Here is a 22,204-nt window from a genome sequence, read left to right as displayed (position 1 = left end):
CCCAAGCAAAAATTCTACCAAACCACCTCCTCCCCTGACAACTTAACTACAAAAATCCCCCCCCCCCCAAACCTTTTCATGACTCACACCTGAACTGCAGGGTTTGGCAATAATGTTTGGACATGGCCATTGTAAGATTTTATATTGCTGGATAATGCAGATATGGGCTGAGGGCTTTATTTTTGCTCAATTGGGAGGAAGATTAATAAACAAATAAGTAAAATTTAAATAATATCTCTTAAGATTCTCTTTGACAGTTGGCTGAGTCTCTCAGGACAAAGTTCTCTTAAGTCCTCTGTGTGTGTGTGTGTGTGTGTGTGCGCGCGTGCGCGCGCATGCCTTACAGTCCCACTGACCATGGGAGTAAAATCTTTTGCAACTGTAGTTTGCAAAAGTAGTTTTATTTAGGCATTCAAGTCATTAAACTAAAGGCCCAATTCCCAAGTTTGTAGACACCCCCCTTTCTGCTTTGGGGATGCTTAGCTTCCCTGCTTCTCCTGCTGTAAATCTGATGCCCAAACCTTTGGGGGGTTCTAAAGACCAGGTATTTAGAGAAGCAGCCCATTTCCCTGTCTTGATAGTCACATCTTTCCCAGGCATTTGCGCTTACCGTGGTATGTGACCAGTAGGAGTAGTCAAAGCTGAAGCTTTTGGGTGTCTCCTTGGGCTGTTTGGGATTGACAATAGCTGGAAAGAAAAAAATAAACAGAAGGTGAGGAAGCTGTTGAGGTGAATGCCTATGATTAGGGTGCACCATCTTTAGAGCAGCCAACAAGAACTTGAGACTGGCCTGGCAAAGTCAGATTTTAAGACCTGGTGCTTTCACACAAAAGGCAGACATCTTTGCACTGTCCCACTGTTCCAGCAGCCAAGTGGGCCTCTCCAGTTGGGTGTACTGAAGACCATTCAAGCAACATATCCCAAATAAAACATTTAATCTCCCCCCAAACATTCTTCTTCTGCCTTTCCTATTTCTGTCTCTGCCATTACCACTCGCCTTGGCACTATAAAAATGGAAAGTATTAGTGGAGGGCTTTCAAATTCTTCTCTGGAAGGGGGTCATGAGGAAAGGGGATAAAGGTTTGAACATCCAACAGTATGGTTTTGTAAAAAATATTTTTAATTTATGAAATAAAACAAGCACTTGCACAACATAAATAATAAAAAAGATGATTGCAAGAGCAAAATGAGCAGCATGATTTTTGATCCTTATTGGGAAAATTTCATTTGTTGGAGTGGACATTGTGATTCACAGACATTGCAAGGAAAGATATGGGAAGATAGATAATAGATGATAGGTAGATAGATAGATTATAAATAGATAAATAGATAATAGGCACAGACAGACAGATAAATGATGAATACAAATAAATAGATGATAGATAAATAGATAATAGACACAGAAAGACAGATAGATAGGTGATAAATAGATAATAAATAGATAGATGATAGATAATAGACACAGACAGACAGGTAGATAGATGATAAATAGATAATAGACAGGTGGATAGATGATAGATAATAGATAACTGACAAAGACAGATATAAAGATAAATAGGTAGGTAGGTAGATAGATTTGTTGAGAGGTAGATGAGAGAGTGTAAAAAAGAGAGAAAGATGATAGAGAGATAGATAATAGCCAGTTAAAGCATGTGCTTCCTAAGTGGCCAGCACCAAAGCAAGATGGCTTCTCTGGAAGATGAGCTCACAGCCTCAACTGGTGCACATAAGCTCCAGCAAGAAGTTGGACCTTGATGGTAATTGAGCCCTGACTGGAAGGTTGGACTAGCTGATCCCTACATTGATCAGACCACATTTGTAGCCTTGTGGTTAGTTCTGGATGCTACATTTTAGGAAGTATATTGATGAGCTGGAGAGGGTCCAGAGGACGCCCTGCAAAATGATGAAGAGCCTTGAACTCATGCCAAGTAAGAGGGAGTTGAAAGATCTGAGGAGGTTTGACCCAGAGAAGGGAAACCTTAGGGGGAGGTGACAACTGTGCTCAAGTATTTGAAAGGCTACCATGGGAAGCAGCTTTGTTTTGAATGGGCCCAGAGGGTAGAACCAGGACCAATAGGTGGAAGTTATAGGGGCAGACTTCACCTTGGAAGAAGGAAGTTTCCTAATAATGAGCAGGGAACAGGCCGGGGTGGCGGGCCTCCCTTGCCACAGATGTTTGTTCAGAGGGAATGTTACTGAAGGGATTCCTTTGAACATAAATCAATGTGTCTAAAATGAATGGGGATGCAAAGGATGCTCAACGTTTTTCCAGTGGTTTCTTTGCTTTCCCTGGCAGAACTCTCTTTGATGCTCAGCCTCATGCCAGGGCAGTCTGTCTTCCTGTCCCCTGGGCTTGGTTTTGTCTAATAATATCTGGCCTCTCCAAGGTCGAGTGCCCATTGTGCGTGACCTAGAATGGGGATGACAAAAGCCAGCCAGCAGGATGGGCTGTAGAGCAGACATTCTTTCCTGCTCTTTCTCGCTCCCACCTAGCCATGCTCTGATTGCTGCTGGCTGTCCATGTATACTCACAGGAGTGGGTCAGCTGATTTTCTGGTCTGGAGGCTCATGAAGCTGCACCATGCTGGGGAAAACTCAGAAACATGGCCAGCTTTCACAGTTTCTAATCCCTGACAGCTGTCAGAAAGCCCCTCTGTAAGCTGCTTCTCTCCACACAATATAAAGCCAGTTCCTTTAGCCTTTTCCCATTTGTACATTATTCTAGGATCATAGATTCAGAGCTGGAAGGGACCTTGAAGGTCATTTGAGTTTAACCCTCTTGGTGGACAGATGAGGAAAGAGGCCCAGAGAGGTGAAGACATTCATTCATTCATTCATTCATTCATTCATTCATTCATAGCTTTACTACTTCCTGAGAGAATTCTGGACCTGCAGTAAGAAACACCCCTTTGCCACTTACTAGCTATGGCAAACTCATGAAACCTATCTGAGTTTCCATTTCCTCATCTGGGAATGGGAATTAGTAAATACCTACATCTACCTTTCAAGATTGTTGGACATATCAAATGAGATGATATACATAACACACTTTGCAAACTTCAAGGTGCCATATAAATTCCAGTGATTGCTAGTTTTGCTAGTGCTGCCTTGGGTAAGTCATTTCCCTTCCATGGCCTCAGTTTCTTCAACTGTAAAGTGGAGATAGTGATCTCTGGAGACTTCGAGGATCAGCTGAACTCATACATGAGAAAGTTACTTTTTTGGTGGGGCAGTGAGGGTTAAGTGACTTGCCCAGGGTCACACAGCTAGTAAGTGTCAAGCGTCTGAGGCTGGATTTGAACTCAGGTACTCCTGAATTCAGGGCCGGTGCTTTATCCACTGCACCACCTAGCTGTTTTGAAAGCTATTTATAAACAACAAACCACCTTCTAAATGTGAGGTATTATTACCATGTATCCCCAGTGCTTAGCATAGTGCCTGGCCCATAGTAGGCACTTAATAAATACCTGTTAGTTGATTGAAAACAATCCAGATAATTTGTTTATTCATAACTAAGAAAAATGTATTAAGTTCCTACTCTGTCCACAGCCTTGCACCCCACACTTCAGACATTTTGAGTCTTTCTTCTGGACCTTTTCCATGTCTCCATTTTGTTCTTTGCTGCTTGAGCTCAGAGCTATAAAAAATCCAGCGAGATGCTAGGAAAATGGCCTTTGATTTCCCCAGGCTTATTCAGAGTTGGCTCGCTGTCTGTGTGGGGGGGTGATGGGAAGAAGCCTGGACCTAAAGACAGAAGCTCTGTAGTCTAGTCCCAGATCTTCCCCTTACTGGCTGTGTGCCCATGGGGGACTCATTTAATCTTCCTGAACCTCAATTCCCATGTCTATAAAATGGGGGTAATGATGCCTGCGCTATGCACCTCAAAGGGGCGCTGCTGGGAAGGCTATGGAGAATTGCGTTGCTCATCTATAGAAATGTACTATTATTTGGCTACTTTGCATCCACACTCCTTCAACTTCTCCCTGCACATCCAATTTCTTGCTAAGCTTTCTCATTTTTACCCTCACGATCTCTCTCATACTTTTCTCCTTTTCTCAGCTCACACAGCCCTTATCCTAGTCCACGATTTCATCCCCTTTTTGCTGGACTATTGCCATCCCTTCCTATTGGGCTCTCTGTATCAGGTCTCCCCCAGTCTAAACCCATCCTCCACAAGAACTGGGAAATTATTCTAGTGACTCCTAAATTGTAGATCTGACCATGTCACCAGCTTCACCCCCTAAATTCCCATGACTCCCTATTACTGTCAGAATCACTTATAGAAAGGATGCTTTTCTTTTCATGATGGCTAATAATTGAAAAACAAAAGAATACCCATCCATTGGGGAATGGTTAAACAAACTGTGGTATATGATTGTAATGGAATACCATTGTGCTATAAGAACTGACAAACAGAATGATTTCAGAAAGGCCTGCAAAGACTTGTATAGTGTATAGTGAAGTGAGCAGAACCAAGAGAATATTGTGCACAGAGACAGCAATACTGTTTGATGAAGAACTGTGAAAGACTTAACTATTCTCAGCAATCCAATGATCCAAGCCAATCCCAAAGAATTAATGATGAAACATACTAACTCCCTCAAAAAAAAACCACAAACTGATAATGATTGAACAAAGACTGAAGCATGTTGTTTTTCACTTTCATTTTTTTCTTTTATTCAAGTTTTCTTATACCAAATGACTAATATGGTCGTGTTTTACATAATGGCACATGTATAACCTATATCTGATTGCTTACAGCCTTAGGAAGGGGGAGAGGAGGGAGGGAAGGCAGGAAAGAATTTGGAACTCAAAACTGTAACTAAACTGTTATTAAAAAAAGAAAGGACACTTTGTTTGACATTTCCAGCCTTTCACCACCTGGACCTTTCCTACCTTTCCAGTCCTCTCATACCTCCTTCCCCTCCACACACTCTACATTTGAGCTACACTTTTTGTTCCTCAAACACAAGCACCCATCACCCTCCACACATTTTCACTGAGGGTCTCTTGAGCCTGAATTCTCTGTCTTCACCACCTGATTCTATTTTCCCTGGATTCCCTCAAGACTCAGATCAAATCTCATCTCCTGGTACCCTGCCCCTCCCCTGGTAAATGCCAAGTGCTTAATAATTGCTTCCTGTCCATGCCATCAATGCCAGTTAAGCGCCCCCTTACCTCCACCCAGCCCTGCCTTCTTTTACTCTGCTTTGCCAAATACACTCTTCTGCATTGGTTCTTTGTTCAATCTTTTAAAAGATCCTTTTCCAGTCATGTCTGACTTTTTGTGACCAAAGATATGTGGCAGAGATACTGGACTGGTTTGCCATTTCCTTCTCCAGCTCATTTTACAGATTAGTAAACTGAAGCAAACAAGGTAAAGTGACTTGCCAAGGGTCACACAGCTAGTAATTGAGGCTAGATTTCAACTCAGGAAGAGGGGTCTTCCTGACTCCATACCTGGCACTTTATCCACTGCACCCCCTAGTTTATAGTGAATTTAATTGCATCTATATCCAACTAACCATTTCACCAAATTGTCAGAGCAGAGGAATAATTAGGGTACGGCTTTGCCCCTGGGAGCAAAATTAAATGGCGCAGATAATACTTGTGATTCTTTAGCACTGTAGAAACCACAGAGGTTAGCATGTGCTTGGTACAAAGAATTAATTAAAATAAAGAGCCATCAGAAGGTGGGCAAGGCTGGAGCATCTCTCCAACCAGACCTCCTTAATTTCCTCTTACAGCAGCCTCACCCAATGTCCTGGGGTCTCTGTCCCCCTCTGTGTCCCCCTTTGCTCTCATGAAAAGATGTCAGGATTTGGAGTCTGGGATCTGGGTTCAGTGGCCAAATCCACCATTATACCACCTTTGTGACCTTGGGCAAGTCTTTGGGCTTTCATCTCCTCACATGCAAAATAAGAACATTTGGCTACATGTATTCTGAGGTCCCTTCCCCCTCTAGAGTTGAGACCATGCTTCGTGTGCCCCGGGGTCAAACATTGCTCCTTAGCTTTTGCAGCTGTTGAACTTTCTGGACCCAGCCTCCCTTGCAAAACGTTTTTTTCTGGTCTAGATCCCCCCTCTCCTGCTTGGACCCCCTTATCTTTCCCATCTCTTCTTTACTGTAAGCTTCTAACTTCCTGAAAAATTAGCACCCAGAGCACCTGCTTGTGAGGTCAGACATGCCTGGAGCAAGATCCTGCCCCTCCCTCTACCACAGTTGGCATTATTTTTCAACCTGGAACAATTCCATTATGTGGGAATGGTGCACCTGCACACGACTGAGAGGAGAGGGTGAACCTGGCACCAGCCAGGCATGGCTGTGCCAACCATAGGGGGAAGTGGCGAGGCGAGAGCCTGGCATGAGATGAGTTCTGTGTCCAGGGAGAGCCTCTCCTAGCACCCTCCTGCTGTGACCCCAACAGCAAGAAGCCTGGATCTTAGGATCATAGGTGGAGAGCCCAATAAACTCACTTCATAGATGAGTCAGCTGAGGCCCAGAGATGTTTAGTGACTTGTCCAAAGTCACATAGCTGATGTGTATCTGAGGCAACTTCTATACTCAGGTCTTCTGGTCTCAAAGTCTGGCACTCTCTCTCTTGCCCCATCCTATCCAAGGCCTGAACCCCTACTGGCTAAGCTCCTCCAGAGATCCACGTGTACCTTGTATCTTGTTCCTTAGGTGGTCATGGTCCTTGTGCAACTTACTACCCTTTTTTCTTTGTTTCCCCTGGCATCTCAAGTGAAGCCAAAAGCCTTCCATTGTGGGAGGTGATGGCTACTGGCTTTGGGGCCAGAGGACCTGAGTTCAAATACCTCTTCCAGGACTTTGTGTGATCTTGGGCAAGTTAAATATCTCAGTTTCCTCTTCTGTCAAAGGGGGAAGGGGGTGGGCCTACATGTTCTCTGAGGTCCTTCACAGATCTTCATCTAGCAATCTAAGATAAAATGTGACAAATTAACACCTGTTATTTTTTTTAATTTTCACTTGATTTTTTGATTAACAAGTATTTATTTTTTTTAACAAGCATTTGTTTTTTCTCCTTCCGCGTCCTCCCACTAGGAAAAAAAAGAAGAAAAACAAAACCCTTGTAAAAATAGGACTATTGTCTTTAGCATCATGGACTGGTTGGCTGTTTCTGGAAGCATCTTGAAGTCATGCAAAGCAACTGAAAGTGATGGGAATTGTTGGGCTCATGATGAATCTCTCCCCCCAACCCGTCTGGGACTACTGAGCGATAGGCCCACCCAATATTCCAGCTCAGATACTAGTAGGGACATTAACCCAGAGTACTGTAGGATGGCCCCTTGTTTCTTGGAGTGCAGATGAGTCTTCATTAAATCCCCATAAATCCCCACAGGAGGGGAGATGAAGCCCCCTCCTCCAGCCATCCTGGGAGGCAGAGCACTCTGGCTGGTAACAAAGAGCTCTCTGCGAGGAGAAGGGCAGGGAGGCTCGTGATGTTTGTTCCATGGAGATGCTAAATTAGTGATGAAGCCTTCCCAGAATGAGCTCCAGTTGCTAGGGAACTGACCTCAGAAAAAAGATCAAGTTGACTATGCCTGTGTCCATTTTCAGATAAGCTACTAAGGACACAAAAGTGTAGACCAGGAGGGGGCGGACAGAAAGTCTCCCATGAGCACAGGTTGTGAGTAAGCCGCTCCAGATGCAGGGGGCAGGGGTGGGAGGATGGGGCGGGGCATACACCTGTATGCTTCACCTCGGATAACTCACCACACAAGAGGAAATCACAGGAAGCTTCCCTCTTGGTTTTCACCTTCCTTGTGTTAATTACTAGTATGAAGTTTTCTAAAAAGTGCCATCTGGTGTCCTGACCTCAAGTCTCTCCCCATTCCAAATCATCTACACATCTGCTAGAGTGATATATGTGTATATATGAGTATATGTACATATATCTACATACATCTATGTACATATATGCATACACATACATATATACATAACACATACATATGACATACATATTACGCGGTCACTCCCCTGCTCATTAAACTCTGGTGATTCCCTATTCTCTCTAGGATCAAACCTACTGTCTCTAACCTACCTTTCCAGTAAAATTAAATCCTACTTTCCTTTCACATACTCCAAGGTGCAGACAGATAGACTTGCCATACCTCGATGATCTTCAAACCCAACATTTCATCTCTAGTCTCCTTCATTTTGCACTAGGAGTCCCCTGTGCAAGGAATGCATTCCCTCCTCAAACCAACCTCATAGAACCCCAGGTTTCCTATTTCATCTCAAGTGCCACTTCTTACATCAGCCCAAGCTGATCCTCCCAATCCTCCCAGGTGCTCATACATTCATTCATTCATCTCTTATCAAAAAAAGGCCTTCAACTGATTTTGTATGTATTGGGAATATACTTGCATGTCTATATGTTAGCTCCCTCATAGGACATAAGCTTCTTGAAGGCAGGGACTGTTTCACTTTTTTTGGTTTGTTTTGTTTTTGTTTTTTGTTTTTGTTATTTTGGTGAGGCAATGGGGGTTAAGTGACTTGCCCAGGGTCACACAGCTAGTGTTAAGTGTCTGAGGCTGGATTTGAACTCAGGTCCTCCTGACTCCAGGGTCAGTGCTCTATCCACTGTGCCACCTAGCTGCCCCAGACTGTTTCACTTTTTCTCCGCACCCTCAGTGCCTAGGACAGTGCCTGGCATAGAGTACGGGCTCAATAGATACTTGTTAGTTAGTGGATGGATTGACGTGTGCACACACTGTCTCTGTGATTAGAATGTCAGCTCCTTGAGGATAGGTCTGTTTCATCTTTTGGTCTCTGTATCCTGTGCTGTTGGTATGGCACCCAGCATAACTTCTTGGACTGATTGAGTGGAACCACTTCACTGAATCTGATAAAGTGCCTGCCTCCTGGTCCATTGTAATCAGAGCTGTTACCCAGGCATGACTTGGGCTTTGCTCTAGGACACCAAATCAAGAGGTTCTGAATATAAAGACTTGTCATCAGTAAGGATGTATAAGTGCCTCCCAGTGCACCAGTCTTCCAGGGCGTCTTGCTTCCCTTCACGGACACTTCCCTGCCCCCTGAACTAAGGCTATATTTCATGCTATTCGGTGTTCCACTTCCCAGTGATAGCTCTCCCTGGAAATAACTCTTAGAAGGCTTGAAGCCATTTTGCAAAATTTGACTTCCATCTTAGTTCTTGAGGAAGTAGGTGGTCAGATTTCCCTGATGCTAAGCCAGGAGGCAGTTTCCCCAGGGCTTCCTGCCCCTCCCACCCTCTCTAGTTCTAAGAATGCAGAACGCCTAGTCAATAGAAGGATGCCAGGCTTGGAATCAGAGAACTTGGCTTCACAACAAACCCCTTACATGTCCCCACATGCAACCATGGAAAAATCTCTTCATTCCTTGGTTACCTCATCTGTACAATGCGAGAGGTTGGGTCTGAAAGCCTCTATGATCCTACGACCCACTCAGGAGATGTCCCCATTGCCTTATGGGAAAATCTGACATTGCTCATCCAAAACAGAGAGTGGGAAGGTGGGAAAGGAAGTAAAATAAGTCCTGCCTGTAAAATAATAATAGCAAAAATATCACATTTACATAGGCTATAGGCTCGCAAAGGGTAAGCATCATGATATTCATGGTTCCTCTTTGCTAGCTGATGGAGTCCTTTAAGCCTTAGCAAATCTCAGAAATAAAGGTAATTTGATTCAGTAGGAAAAATTGTCTTTTAGAACTAAACTCCAGCTTAGGAACATGCAGGAAGGGAGAGAGGGACCAAGGAGGTCAAACAGTTTGTACTGTAACAGATCTAACATCAACCAGTGTTCCTGGCACTTAATAAAACCTGTTGATTGATTGATTGCTAATAGGTCTCTTCACATGCTCTTTTTCTCCACAAATAACAACTGTTACTAAAAGCCAGAGGGAGCTGGGAGAACAAGCCCATTGATTTTCTTGGTTAGGAACCCTTTTGAGCCCGCTGGTGATGCCATTAGTAAGTTGGCCAGATAGAGCTCGAGCTTGTGCACACACAGTGAGCGCACACGCGTGTGCACTCACACACACATGCACAGGAAGGCAAGAGGTTGTGCCTCAGGTGGAGCATCTTGGCAGAGCTTTGGCACTAAAGTCCCAGCCACAGAATTGAGAGGCATAGGGCAAGAGAGGAGAGGGCAACTAGATTTGGGGCCAAGATCACCTTGATTCACACATCTGCCTCTGGCCCTTAGGTGTGAACTGGGTGATACTGAGGGGAGTCTTCAGACTTTTCTGAGTCTCACTCACCCCATCTGTAATGCAGGGGTGATATCTAGTAGATTATACCTAATATATCTGCACATATATGTTAATATTACCCACTTTATAGCATTGTTATGCATTCAAATTAGAGAATGCCCATCAGAGTGCTCTGCAAACCTTCCAGGACTATAGAAATACCAGCTGTCATTACAATGATGATTATTCATCTTATTTTTCTTATTTTTTTCAAAGGAGTTCAGGTTTTTTTTAAATGTCCTAGGGCAAGTCAGTATTCTTATATTATTTCTTTATATTTAATGTCCTGTGGACTATTGCACACGGGGATAAGAATGATTGCTTTTGTAATTGAATCAAGGTATTGACACATTGTAGCATCACTAAAAGCATCCTATGCTACAACTCTAGTCCCGGCCTGAATGGCTGGGATGATATACTTTCCTGTGGGGTTTTAATATCTTTGGCTAGATCTTTACATTTTGCAAACTCACTGTTCCAGGTAGCTAGTTATGAGAATTTCAAATGGTGACCTCTATTAAAAAGCAATGTTTTCAGATTTTTATGGAACAGTGTTTATGTGGACAATTGTCATTGAAAGGAAGAAGATTTTCTCTTCTCTCTCTCTCTCTCTCGACCTCTCTCTCTCTCTCTCTCTCTCCCCACCCTCTCCCTCTCTCTCTTTCTAAGCTAGTGCCTTCCATTTCTGAAACAACTAGGTACCATATAACCTCCTTTGGCTTAACCATCAGTAAGCTCAGCATTGCACTCAAAACTCACTTCTAAGAATTTATCCCTCCTGCAACTTGTGACATCTATTTCCTGCTCTTTTTAGCTGATTTTTATTCTGTTTATAAATTTTTATTGTCTTATTTTATCTTCAGAGCACAGTGTGGTTATACTGCAGAGTACTGGACCAGAGCCAGGAGACCTAGTTTTAGGTATGTACCCTCCTTTCTGTGTGACCATCATTAACTTCTCTCACACATGCTGTTTTGGATACTTGCATTTCTGCCTCCCAGGGTGGTCGTGATAAAAATGCCTTGCTCTGCACATGACCTTGAATCCACTTAGAAGTAGGTATCATATAACTGGATGTCAATAAGATGAAATACTGAAGAACATAGCGGGACACAGCCCTGAGGTGGTCTCACCTACAACTTGTTAGTCACATGGAGATGGTGTGACAAGACAGCCAACAACTAATGAGGCCATGGACTGCAATAAAAAAGGCATCACTTCCAAGAAGGTAGAGGTGTCAGTGCCTCCATCTTCTGCCCTTTGGACCATATCTAGAGTATTGGGTTCAGTTGTGGTAATCAACATTTAAGAAGGACTTTGATAAACTGAAGTGGTCATGGGAGGGTGACTGGGATACTGATATTCTTCAAATTCATTTTAAATGAATGAAAGCCACATATTAGGCATTTCCTATATGCTGGGCACTGTGCTAAGCTGTAGGCTTAAATAAAGGGCTAGGCAATCTCAGCTTTGAAAAAGCTTCTTACATTCTAACAGGGCAAAAGACAGAACATATCAGGAAGGGGTGGCCAGGGAAGGATGGAGGAGTGTCTTGGTGTGGGAAGTCAAAGGGATGGGGAGTGGAGCCACAAGTCAATTGATCACTTTGTTCCTTCCAGGAATGGCCGTGTTGTTTTGATTACTGTTCCCAGAACAAGAGAAGGAAGGGGTTGGAGTGGGGGAAGGGCATGTGTATGGCAGGAAGATGGCCAAAGGCAGCATGCTGCATCTGGGAATATAAGAGAGATAGATGGATGGGTTGGAGGAACTGGAAGAATTAAGGTTGGAGAAGAGAAGACTCAGGAGGATGGACACAATAGTCCTCTTCAAATACTCAGAGGGTTGTCTTGTAGAAGAGCTATTAACCCCATCCCTGTTTGACCCCAGAAGGCAGAGTCAGCGAAAGCTGCAAAGGGGCAGATTTAGACCTCCTATAAGGCTGTGGCAATGTGGGAGAGTGGGAAGGAGCTCTTAAAGCAAAGGCTGGAAGGCTACTTATTAAATACATTGTAGGGGGGTACTTTTCAGGTACAACTTAGATTAGAAGACTACTGGTATTGGAAGTTGAGGGGATGCCCATCAATTAGGGAATGGCTGGACAAGTTGTGGTATATGAATGTAATGGAATACTATTGTGCTGTAAGAAACAATGAGCAGGAGGAGTTCAGAGAAACCTTTAGGGTCTTGCGTGGGCTGATGATGAATGAGATGAGCAGAACCAGACGAACACTGTACACAGTATCATCAACATTGAGTGTTGATCTACTGTGATGGACTATATTCTTCTCACCAATGCAGTGGTGCAGAAGAGTTCCAGGAACTCATGATGGAAGAGGATCTCCAAATCCAGGGAAAAAAAAAAAAAGAACTGTGGAGTATAGATGCTGAATGACCCATACTATTTCTTTTGGTTTTGGTGCTGTTGTTTTTCTATTTTGAGGTTTTTCATCATTGCTCTGATTTTTATCTTATAACATGACTAACGCAGAAATATGTTTAATGTTATTATGTGTATATATATAACCTATATCAGATTACCTGCTGTCTAGGGGAGGGGGAGGGAGAAAAATCTGAAATTGGAAAGCTTGTATAAACAAAAGTTGAGAACTATCTTTACATGTAATGGGAAAAATTTTTTAAATACTTTATTTAAAAAAAATAAAGACCACCACTGGTAGTCCTCCTAGCCCTGAGAGTCTGAGCTTTGAGGTAGCTTCAGCCACAGGCAGAAATCTTATGTGATATTTTTCTGAGGCACCTCTGTCCATGGTGCTCAGAGGGAGGCACAGGTTAAGTAAGTCCCACTCCATGGCTGTGGTCTGCCACTCCTCACATTAGCAATGGCTCTCGTCTGCTCATGCCCTTTTACACCTGATAGAAAACTAATTCCTCTTGGTTAATGGGTTTTCCTTCCCAGGTTCTCTATTGGTATTTGAAATAATAATCAAAATAATAATGAGCAAGAGAAAAATGGAAAGAGTGGAAAAATCCCTCACAACAAATGGTTGGTCTAATCTCCTCAAAGGTGGCCTCCTTCACTCCACTCTCTTCCCTTCAACCCATCCTACATTATGCTAAAATTTGCCTTAATTAATCACTGCTTTCACTGTCCCTCCTATATGGAGAAACCAACCATGATGATATTGTCCATCATGTCCATTTTTAGCACCTAGATTAGTGTCTGACACATAATAGGTGCTTAATAAATGCTTATTGATTGATCACTTAAACTTCCCTCCATGGATGCCAAGGCTCTAACCTCACCCTATCTCAACAACCCTATTACCTATCACTCCACAGAACACATGCTTAGCTCTAGTAAGACTGATCTACTCAGTTTCATTGTCATTCTTCTCTCTGCACATTTGCACTATTCCCATCTTTTTTGGTGCCCCTCCTCTTCCCACATAGTAGTCTTTTATCAAGGAACAACCTGAGTCCCACTTCTTTCTTAAAACTTTCCCTTGGGGCAGCTAGATGGTGCAGTGGATAGAGCACTGGCCCTGGAGTCAGGAGTACCTGAGTTCAAATCCGCCCTCAGACACTTAACACTTACTAGCTGTGTGACCCTGGGCAAATCACTTAACCCCAACTGCCTCACTAAAAAAACTTTCCCTGATTGGTGTTGGTTTCTCTCTTTTCTTTTGAGAAAAAAAGTTTTATTAAACATATAGCATGAGATAATAGTACAAACAACTAATTTTTCTTGGTGACAATTTGCATGAAATCAATTTATTTAAATGTGTGTGTGTGTGTATCCTAATGTGAGATAGTACGCTATAGTGAATAGAAAGTCAGACTTTAAGTCAGAAAGATCTGGGTTTGAGTCTTGCCTCTAACACTGACTGTGTGATCCTGTGGAAGTTGCTTAATCTCTCAGAGCCCAGCAGATGCTGATCTGCACTAATAGAGGGAGTTTCCTCACAAAGGATTCCCTACATGGATATAATCAGAGGTCAGAGCAAATACTGCAAACCAGAAAGTGGCATAACATTTACTTTCCCCAGGTTCTCCCCAAAACTTATTTGTCAATTTTTCCTAGAATAGTTATGGTTGGTGTGTACTCCATCCTTCTGGTTTTGCTTTTTATTTCATTTAGCATTACTTCATAGAGGTCTTTCTTTATTCTTTATATTTCTCATACTTAGTGACCTTAATTTCATTATGTTTATAGTATTCCCTTCCATTAGATGTACTACAGCATATTTTAATGTTATCCCATTATTGAACATTTAAGCTAATTCTCATTTTTAAAATGACATATATTGCTTTATTAACATCTTTACAAAGATAGTTCTTTTTGCCGTTTTTGATAATTTCCAATAATGACTTCATTGAATCAAGAGTAAGGCTTATTTTGTCACATTTGTTGTTCTTCTCAAAAAGATTCTGCAAGTTGACATGAACACTAGTGGTGGATTGACTGTGCCCATTTCTCCATAGACCTAGCAGCATTGGATTTCATTATTCTTAATTATTTTTGACACTTTAATGAGCATGGCACCATAAAGTTGTTTCAATATGTATCTCTTTGATCATTAATGATGTTCAGCATTTTTCAAAGGAATATTAACAGTTTTTGGTTACTTCTTTTGAAAATTGTCTGCTCGTATACTTTGCCTGTGGACTAGAAATTACCATTATAATTCTTTAATGATTCCTTATATCTTTTATCTGTCACATTTGTTGTAAATAATTTCCCAACCTTTTTATCTTATTTTAATTATTGTTTTAATGTATCCAAACTCATCTCCTAATGATTCTTTCCATTAATTAAATTAGTTAAAAGTAATATTCCCTCCACAATTGAGATATTTCATTACATATTATTCTATTTTTTTCTAGAGTTTTATTTTTATGTTTAATTCTCTTGCCACAATGCAATTAATTGGAATATATGTTATAAGATTGGGGTTAAATCCCTTTCCTACCAAATTGTTAGACAATTTTCCAAACTCTATTAATTAAAATTATTTCCTTTGTTTTTATTTTCCGTTTGCCAAACATTAAATATTTAGCATACATTTGATATGCATATATACCAAACATTCAATCAAAATGTATACCAAGTATTTAATGTTTGGAAAACGGAAAATAAAAACAAGGGAAATAATTTTATTTAATTAATATAGTTAAGAAATGGGTATCAATTTAAAAAGGTATACACATGTGTGTTTGTATACATATGTACATACCAGACATTCAATCAATAAATATGTGTGTTTATATACACATATATAATTTGGTGTATGTGTGTGTATACACACACCCCAAATTCAACACACATATATATGTGTGTGTGTGTGTGTGTGTATTCTATTGCATCGATGTCTATCTTTCTCTGTCTCCTCCTCTCTGTCTATACCTCTTTGTTTCTGATTCTCTATCACTTTGTTTCCATGTCTCTGTAAGTCTTTCTCTGTCTCTCTGCCTCTTTCTGTCTCTCTTCTTTCTTCCCTTCCTCTCTCCTTCCCTTCTTTTCTCTCTCTCCCTCCCTCTACTGTCCCTCTCTTTCTCTCCCTTTCTCTGTCTCTGCCCCCCTCATCATTCAATGCTAACTAGTTGTGTTTGTTTTTTAAATTATTAGTACTTTGCAATGTGTTTCAAAGAGAGTTTGAGGTCCCTATTCATCACCTATTTTCTTTGGTGTGACCCTTAATATTCTTGCCTGTTTGTTTTTCCACATAAATTTCACTTGCAGACTGCATGGACTTATTTAGCACATAATTATAGTAATTTCACATTAGCTAAAACTGTTTGTTAAACTTATCTCCTCAAGTGTAGCAAGTTCCTTGAGGGGAAGAATCCCATCTCATAGTTTTTCTTGGCAAGACAAAGCAGAAGGGGTTGACGCCCACAGAAAGTGCCAATGTGTAGAAGGAACATAACTTCATCACATTGTGTAGAGAGTAGGGTCTTAAATTGTGGGTCACAGCCCCATATAGGAGCATGTAACTGAATGTGGGGATTGTGAAAAATTTGGCAACAGCAAAAGGTTATGTATTGTTGTTGTCATTTGTCCTTCATTCTCAAAGAGGACCATGACATCGGGAGGTGATGTCATGACTTGCACTGATTTAGATTTAAGTGAGGGAGGGCTGTGCAAAGTCATCAGCTTCACTCTCTCTCTTCCAGTGCCATCTGGATCTAGTGGCAAGATCTACATTAGGACAACTGGATATGGCCCTGGATGTTTAAGGCAATTGGAGTTGACTTGCCCAGAGTCACATAGCTAGGAAGTATCTGAGGTAAGAATTGAACTCAGGTCCTCTTGACTTCAGGGCCAGTGCTCTAACCACTGTTTTATAGACCTATATAACTGGAGTTGTGTAAAAATTTCTTGGGTGGAAAGGGGTCACACGCGGAAAAAATTAAAGATGTTTAGAGGATAAGGACAATAATTACACTGGAAGGAGAATCTAGGTTGGGATCTGCACAGGTTGGAGTGGGGGAGGAATCCCACCACTATCAAGATGCATAAAATGAAACAGAAATGTAAATGCAAGTATTCTTATTCAGTCCTCATGTCACCCACCATGCACAATGGAATTTGGGAAAGCTACTTCCTTTGCATCATCATCAAGACCTGTTTGGGTCAGTATATTCTAGTGGAGGCAATGAGGAGAGTTAGGTTCTAATCCTGGTTCTGATCTACTACTTCTGTGACACTTGAAAAGTCAATATTCACTGAAATATTTCCTTAAGAACTCCTACTTAAATCATGCGTGCCTTATACACATGATCTCGATTCATCCCCTTTGGATGCTCTGACTATGCTATGTGTGTGTGTGTGTGTGTGTGTGTGTGTGTGTGTGCACATGCATGCTCATATATGTGTGCATATGTGCATGTCTTCACGCCAGAAGGCCTCAGTATATTTAACATTACATATGGAAGGAGAGGTACGTAGTAACTAGAACCCTACCTTTGGATCCTGGAGAGCTGGTTTTTTGTTTGTTTTGTTTGTTTGTTTGCTTGTTTGGGTTTGGGGGTTTTTTTGGGCAGGGGCAATGAGGGCTAAGTGACTTGCCCAGGGTCACAGGTCACACAGCTAGTAAGTGTCAAGTGTCTGAGGGCAGATTTGAACTCAGGTCTTCCCAAATCCAGGGCCGGTGCTTTATCTACTGCACCATCTAGCTGCCCAAGAGCTGGTTTTAAATTCCATCTCAAACACATACTTAGTTTATGAACCTGGACAAGTTACATCACTTCTTTCAGCCTCAGTTTGCTCCTCTGTCAAATGGGGATAACACCATTTTCATTGTCTACCTCCTAAGACTGTGGAGAGGAAAGCTTCTTCCATAGACATTGGAGTTATTGGAATGTAACTCATAGGAATTCAGGAGCAGGTGGATCCATCAGGGTCTGTCTTGGCCCTTGTTCAGAAGTACACCACCATTCTCAGCAGGGGCCTAGAAAGCACCCTGAAACCTTGTGAGGAAGGGCAGGGCCTTCTCAATGGTAGGTAAGAGAGCTGGGATCCCATACCTTGAAGCCCTGTTTGTCCTCCTTCTTACAAGGGTAAATAAAATAGAAATGTAAAAATTATGCAAGTTACGCATGATATGCAAAATATGCATTAAAATTATGCCGCTGTTGAAAGCTGACTACACTCCCTCCCCACGTTTTTTGGTGAGGAAAATGGTAATATGTGCAATAATCAGCTTTGGTCCTTGGCAAGCTTTTCAAGTCCTTTGATGGTGTAGACACAGACATATCAGCTTGCATCTAATATGTGATTTAGTTTGCTCATTAAATTAGCAGGCTTGATATATTCTCAAATTGAACAATTTGGATATTCAGACAATAATTTCAAGTTGAATTTGACTGGTATCCCAGAAGAGAAAAGCTGGTAGGGACCTCACAGGCCTCTGTTGCTCCTTGTCCCCAAATAGAATTGCCCTTTACAACATCCTTGACAAATAAGCATCCAACTTGCTGGAGGGAGAAGAGATAGTCCACACCCCTTTGGATGCCATCATTTGAACACCACTATAAATTCTAACCATAAATACAGTTTTTCCTTACACTGACCTTACATTTATTTTTCTCTCAGCCCCACTCATTTCTCCTAGTTCTTTCCTCTGGGGTCGATCAGAACCAGTCTAACCTCTTGCCCCACACTGTTTGTTCAAACACTTGAAGGCAGCTTTTGAATCCCCCTCGAGAGTTCTCTTCAGAATACAGATTTTCTAGTTCCTTCAAATGATCCCCCTGTGGCATAGACTAAAGGGTTTCTACCTTCTCTTCATGTTCCCAAGTTTATCAATATCCTTGCTACAACATGGCACAGAGAATGAAACACAACTCCCAGTGTGATCTGAGCCAGGCAGAGGGCAGTCTGCACCTGGGAGATGTTTGGCTAGTCAAAGTATGGAATGGAGTCTGTTACTATGAATCAGAATGATCTTAAGTTAGTCACATGGGAATGGAATCCATGGATTTGGCTTAGTAAACACATCCTCCCTAACTGACTAAATGGCTGACTATAGCCAACTGGCATGTCCATGTTAGCAACCGGAGTCCTGAGTAAGAAAGGCCAAAAGAACTGAAGACTCTACCCTTCCTCACATAGCGCTGTGGTTTCAAAAATGTACAATAAAATGTAATTTTTTTACAGGGACTTGAAACCATTTTGTAAATTTCATATAATCCTGCATCTCACTACACATGATCATTTCCTTAATTTGAACATTAAAGAAAGTTTGAAGGACTTAAAAACTTGGATCCATGTAACAAAAAACCAGTGTGACAGAGGACTCATGATTGTGTCCACTTCCTGAGTGAAAGCTGATGAATTCAAGGTGCAGACTGAGACATATATTAGTGGACATGGCAAATGGAGAGTTTTGTTTTGCTCAACAATATTTGTTACAAGAACTTTGCTTTTCTTCTTTTTCAATGGGGGAAAATAATGTAGGAAGGAAAGCCATCTATCAAACCCATCAACACACATTTACTGTGCATTTAATATGTATCACAAAGTGGGCAAGACATGGTGGCAGATGCAAATTTTAATACAAAATGATTACTGTATACAAGGAATTTACACTGACATACAAGTTAAATATTCTGGGAATTCAGAAGTCAGGGATTGGAGCATCAGAAAAGGTTTCATGAGTAGGGGCAGTTGAACTTGATTCAACCAGATGACATGGGAGTAGGGGTGGTGCGATCACCTTCCAAAGGAAGCCAGCCCACTACTGGCTAGCTAATTGCTGGGAAGTTTTGCCCGACAGTAAGCCTAAATGCCCTTTGGCCCAGACACACCAAGTCAAATCTCTCATCCATGTGTCAGGCAGCCCTGTGGCCACTTGAGAACAACTTTCTGTAGAACCCCTCAGTGTTCTCTTCTATAGCCCAAGCAGCTCCCATTCCTCTCTTGATCCACATTTGGCATGGGTTTCAGTCTCCTATCTGGGGTTTCTAGTCTTTAAAAAGTCAGAAACTACCCCAGCCTGCTCCCCAGCTATTTTCATGGGGAGCAGGCTGTATATACACCCAACCAGAGAGGAAATATCATGGAGAGAGCAACAGCAAGGCACTCAATTTGGCCAGAAGGGGAGGGACACTTTAAAAGGTTTGGAAAGGAAGTTGGACCAAGTTCAGAAGGACTTTAGATGCCAAACTGAGAAGTATGAATTTAATCTTAGAGGTAATAGGGAGCCACGGGAATTTACTAGACAGAAGAGTGATGATATTTCAATAATGGTCCAAAGGCTTCATTTGTTTGATGCTTCTGGCTAAAAGGGCCTCCTATGCCAGTCAAACCATCCTAGTTTTGATCAGCTACACAATGGGAGGTTAGGAATTTGCTGTCAAGGCAGGGAGTTAAGCACCAGATTCAAAGATAAACACAAATTCCAACCATCAGCACCAGAAGCAAAAAGAAAGGGCAGGCACACACCCACAAACACCCCTCCCCCTACATCCACATATAGCCACCCACACCCACCCCAAACCCCCACAGCAACAGAAAACTATGTGGAGACGGAATCTACAGTGAACCAGATCAAATAGCTGATTTACAAAGATTCTCTCCCAGATGACAGAGCAGGGGGACTTCTTTTCCCTGAGCTTAGCAACATTTTTATAGCTCTTCCTGAAACCTTTTCTTTTCTTTTCTTTTGTGTGTGTGTGGGGCAGGACAATGAGGGTTAAGTGACTTGGCCAGGGTCACACAGCTGGTAAGCGTCAAGTGTCTGAGACTGGATTTGAACTCAGGTCCCCCTGAATCCAGGGCCGGTGCTTTATCCACTGCGCCACCTAGCTGCCGCCCCCTGAAGTCTTTTCAAAAGATTTCTCTCCTGTTGCTTTGATGTATGAGCCAGTGTTGCACAGTGGATGGTCGTAACAAGAACTGGATTTGAATTCAGAAAGCCATGGCCCCACCGGATGCTGCCCTGGTCAGACCACATCTAAAGCCCTGCACTCAACTTGGGGGGACATGTTGTGGAAGGGATGGTGAAAAGCTGGAGAATGTCCAGGGGAAGGAGACCAGGGTGGTGACAGGATTAAAGATCAGGCCATGTGAAGACTGGCTCATGAAAATAATTTTTTTTTAAATTTGAAGACTTGGAAAGGGACCAGTCTTTGGGTGTGTGAAGGGTTGTCACCTGGAAGAGAGATTAGTCTTATTCTGCGTGTCTCTAGAAGACAGAACCAGGAGCCAAGAGCAGAAGGGACAAAATCCAGCTTGATAGAAATAAAAACTTCCTACCTGACCTTTGCCAGAGTTTTACCTCTTTGGGCCTCCGTTTCTTCCTCTGTTAAAAAAGCAGGAACTATTCTAAAGAGGAATGATTTTGCCTTGACAGGTAATGAGTTCCCCATCATTAGAAGGTTGTTAAGAGGAGGCTGGATGAGCCCTTGTCCAGGATATTATAGAAGGAGATCTCTGCTCTGGGGTTCTCTGAGATCCTTTTGGACCTGGAGATGCTGTGGTTCTGTGGTTTGAAGAGTGGATATCTCTGGGTCCCTTCTAGCTCAGGGATCCTGTACATCTCCTTAGCACAACTGGATGGTCTCGATGATTGGCAGCTGGAGTTTGAACCCAACACAAGCCAAGTTGCTTCCTGCACCAGAAGAACCTACTGCCTTTCAGACACAGAGTATCATTCATCCTGGCTCACCATATTCCAAAACCCAATGTCCCCCAGGAGGACAATTCAATCCATCACCCCAGCTAGAGAGCAAGGCAAAGGGTGTGTGAGTAACAGTGTAATGTCATAATGTATTCATTGTTTCCTAGAGTCCAGGGAAATCTCTGGAAGAAGGTACGTGGATTAGGGTGAGGCACAGAGTGTTGGAGCTAGATGGGGCATTGGCAGCCATAGAATGAGTGCAGAAGGAGGTGGGCTAAAATTCTGCCTCTGACATTTGCTGCCTGTGTGAACTCTGGCTTCCTGAGACTTAGTTTCCTTCACTTTGGTTCCCTGAGACTCAGTTTCTTCCTCTGTAAAGTTAGGGAGGAGGGTAGGTCTAGACAGCCTCCCAGCTCAAGGTCCAGGATGCTAAGTTCCCATGACCTTCCACACTCCACCTCCCTGTCTCTTCCTCTGCCACATGGAGGAAATCAGGCGCAGATACTGAAATTGGTAACATAGCCAGTAAGTGGTAGATCGTGGTAGAAGCTACCATTCATATAGCACTTTAAGATTTGCATAATGCTTTACATATGTTGTCTCATTTGATCCTCATGACCTTGTGAGGTAGGTGTTAATATCACACACACGCACCCTCTACAGATGAGGAAACCGAGGCAAACTGAGATCAAGTGACTTGCCCACAGTCATACAGTAAGTATTTGAACTCTGGTCTTCCTGACTCCCAAACTCCATCCACTGTGCCACCTGACCACTCCTACTGGAACCAGGACTAGTACCCCAACCTCCTGGCCATCAGCACGGTGTTTCTGTTTGTTTGTTGTGTGTATGTGTG

The 22,204-nt window shown here is 42.4% G+C and overlaps 1 protein-coding gene across 17 annotated transcripts in view; it reads right to left on the bottom strand.

Annotated features, from left to right (window-relative positions):
* The window catches only part of KIF1A (kinesin family member 1A), a 186,739-nt gene that overhangs the window by 129,767 nt on the left and 34,768 nt on the right, over nt 1-22,204 (bottom strand). For all 17 annotated transcript variants that reach the window (XM_043994534.1, XM_043994535.1, XM_043994537.1 and 14 more), the window contains exon 3: nt 611-687. In XM_043994534.1, the coding sequence (XP_043850469.1) occupies nt 611-687 (77 nt within the window). The remainder of the gene's footprint in view (nt 1-610; nt 688-22,204) is intronic.

The sequence above is a fragment of the Dromiciops gliroides genome, chromosome 3 (genome assembly GCF_019393635.1).
Source record: "Dromiciops gliroides isolate mDroGli1 chromosome 3, mDroGli1.pri, whole genome shotgun sequence".
Lineage (NCBI taxonomy): Eukaryota > Metazoa > Chordata > Mammalia > Microbiotheria > Microbiotheriidae > Dromiciops > Dromiciops gliroides.
Note: the sequence above shows the minus strand (reverse complement) of the source record. Positions and strands in the feature narration are given on the sequence as shown.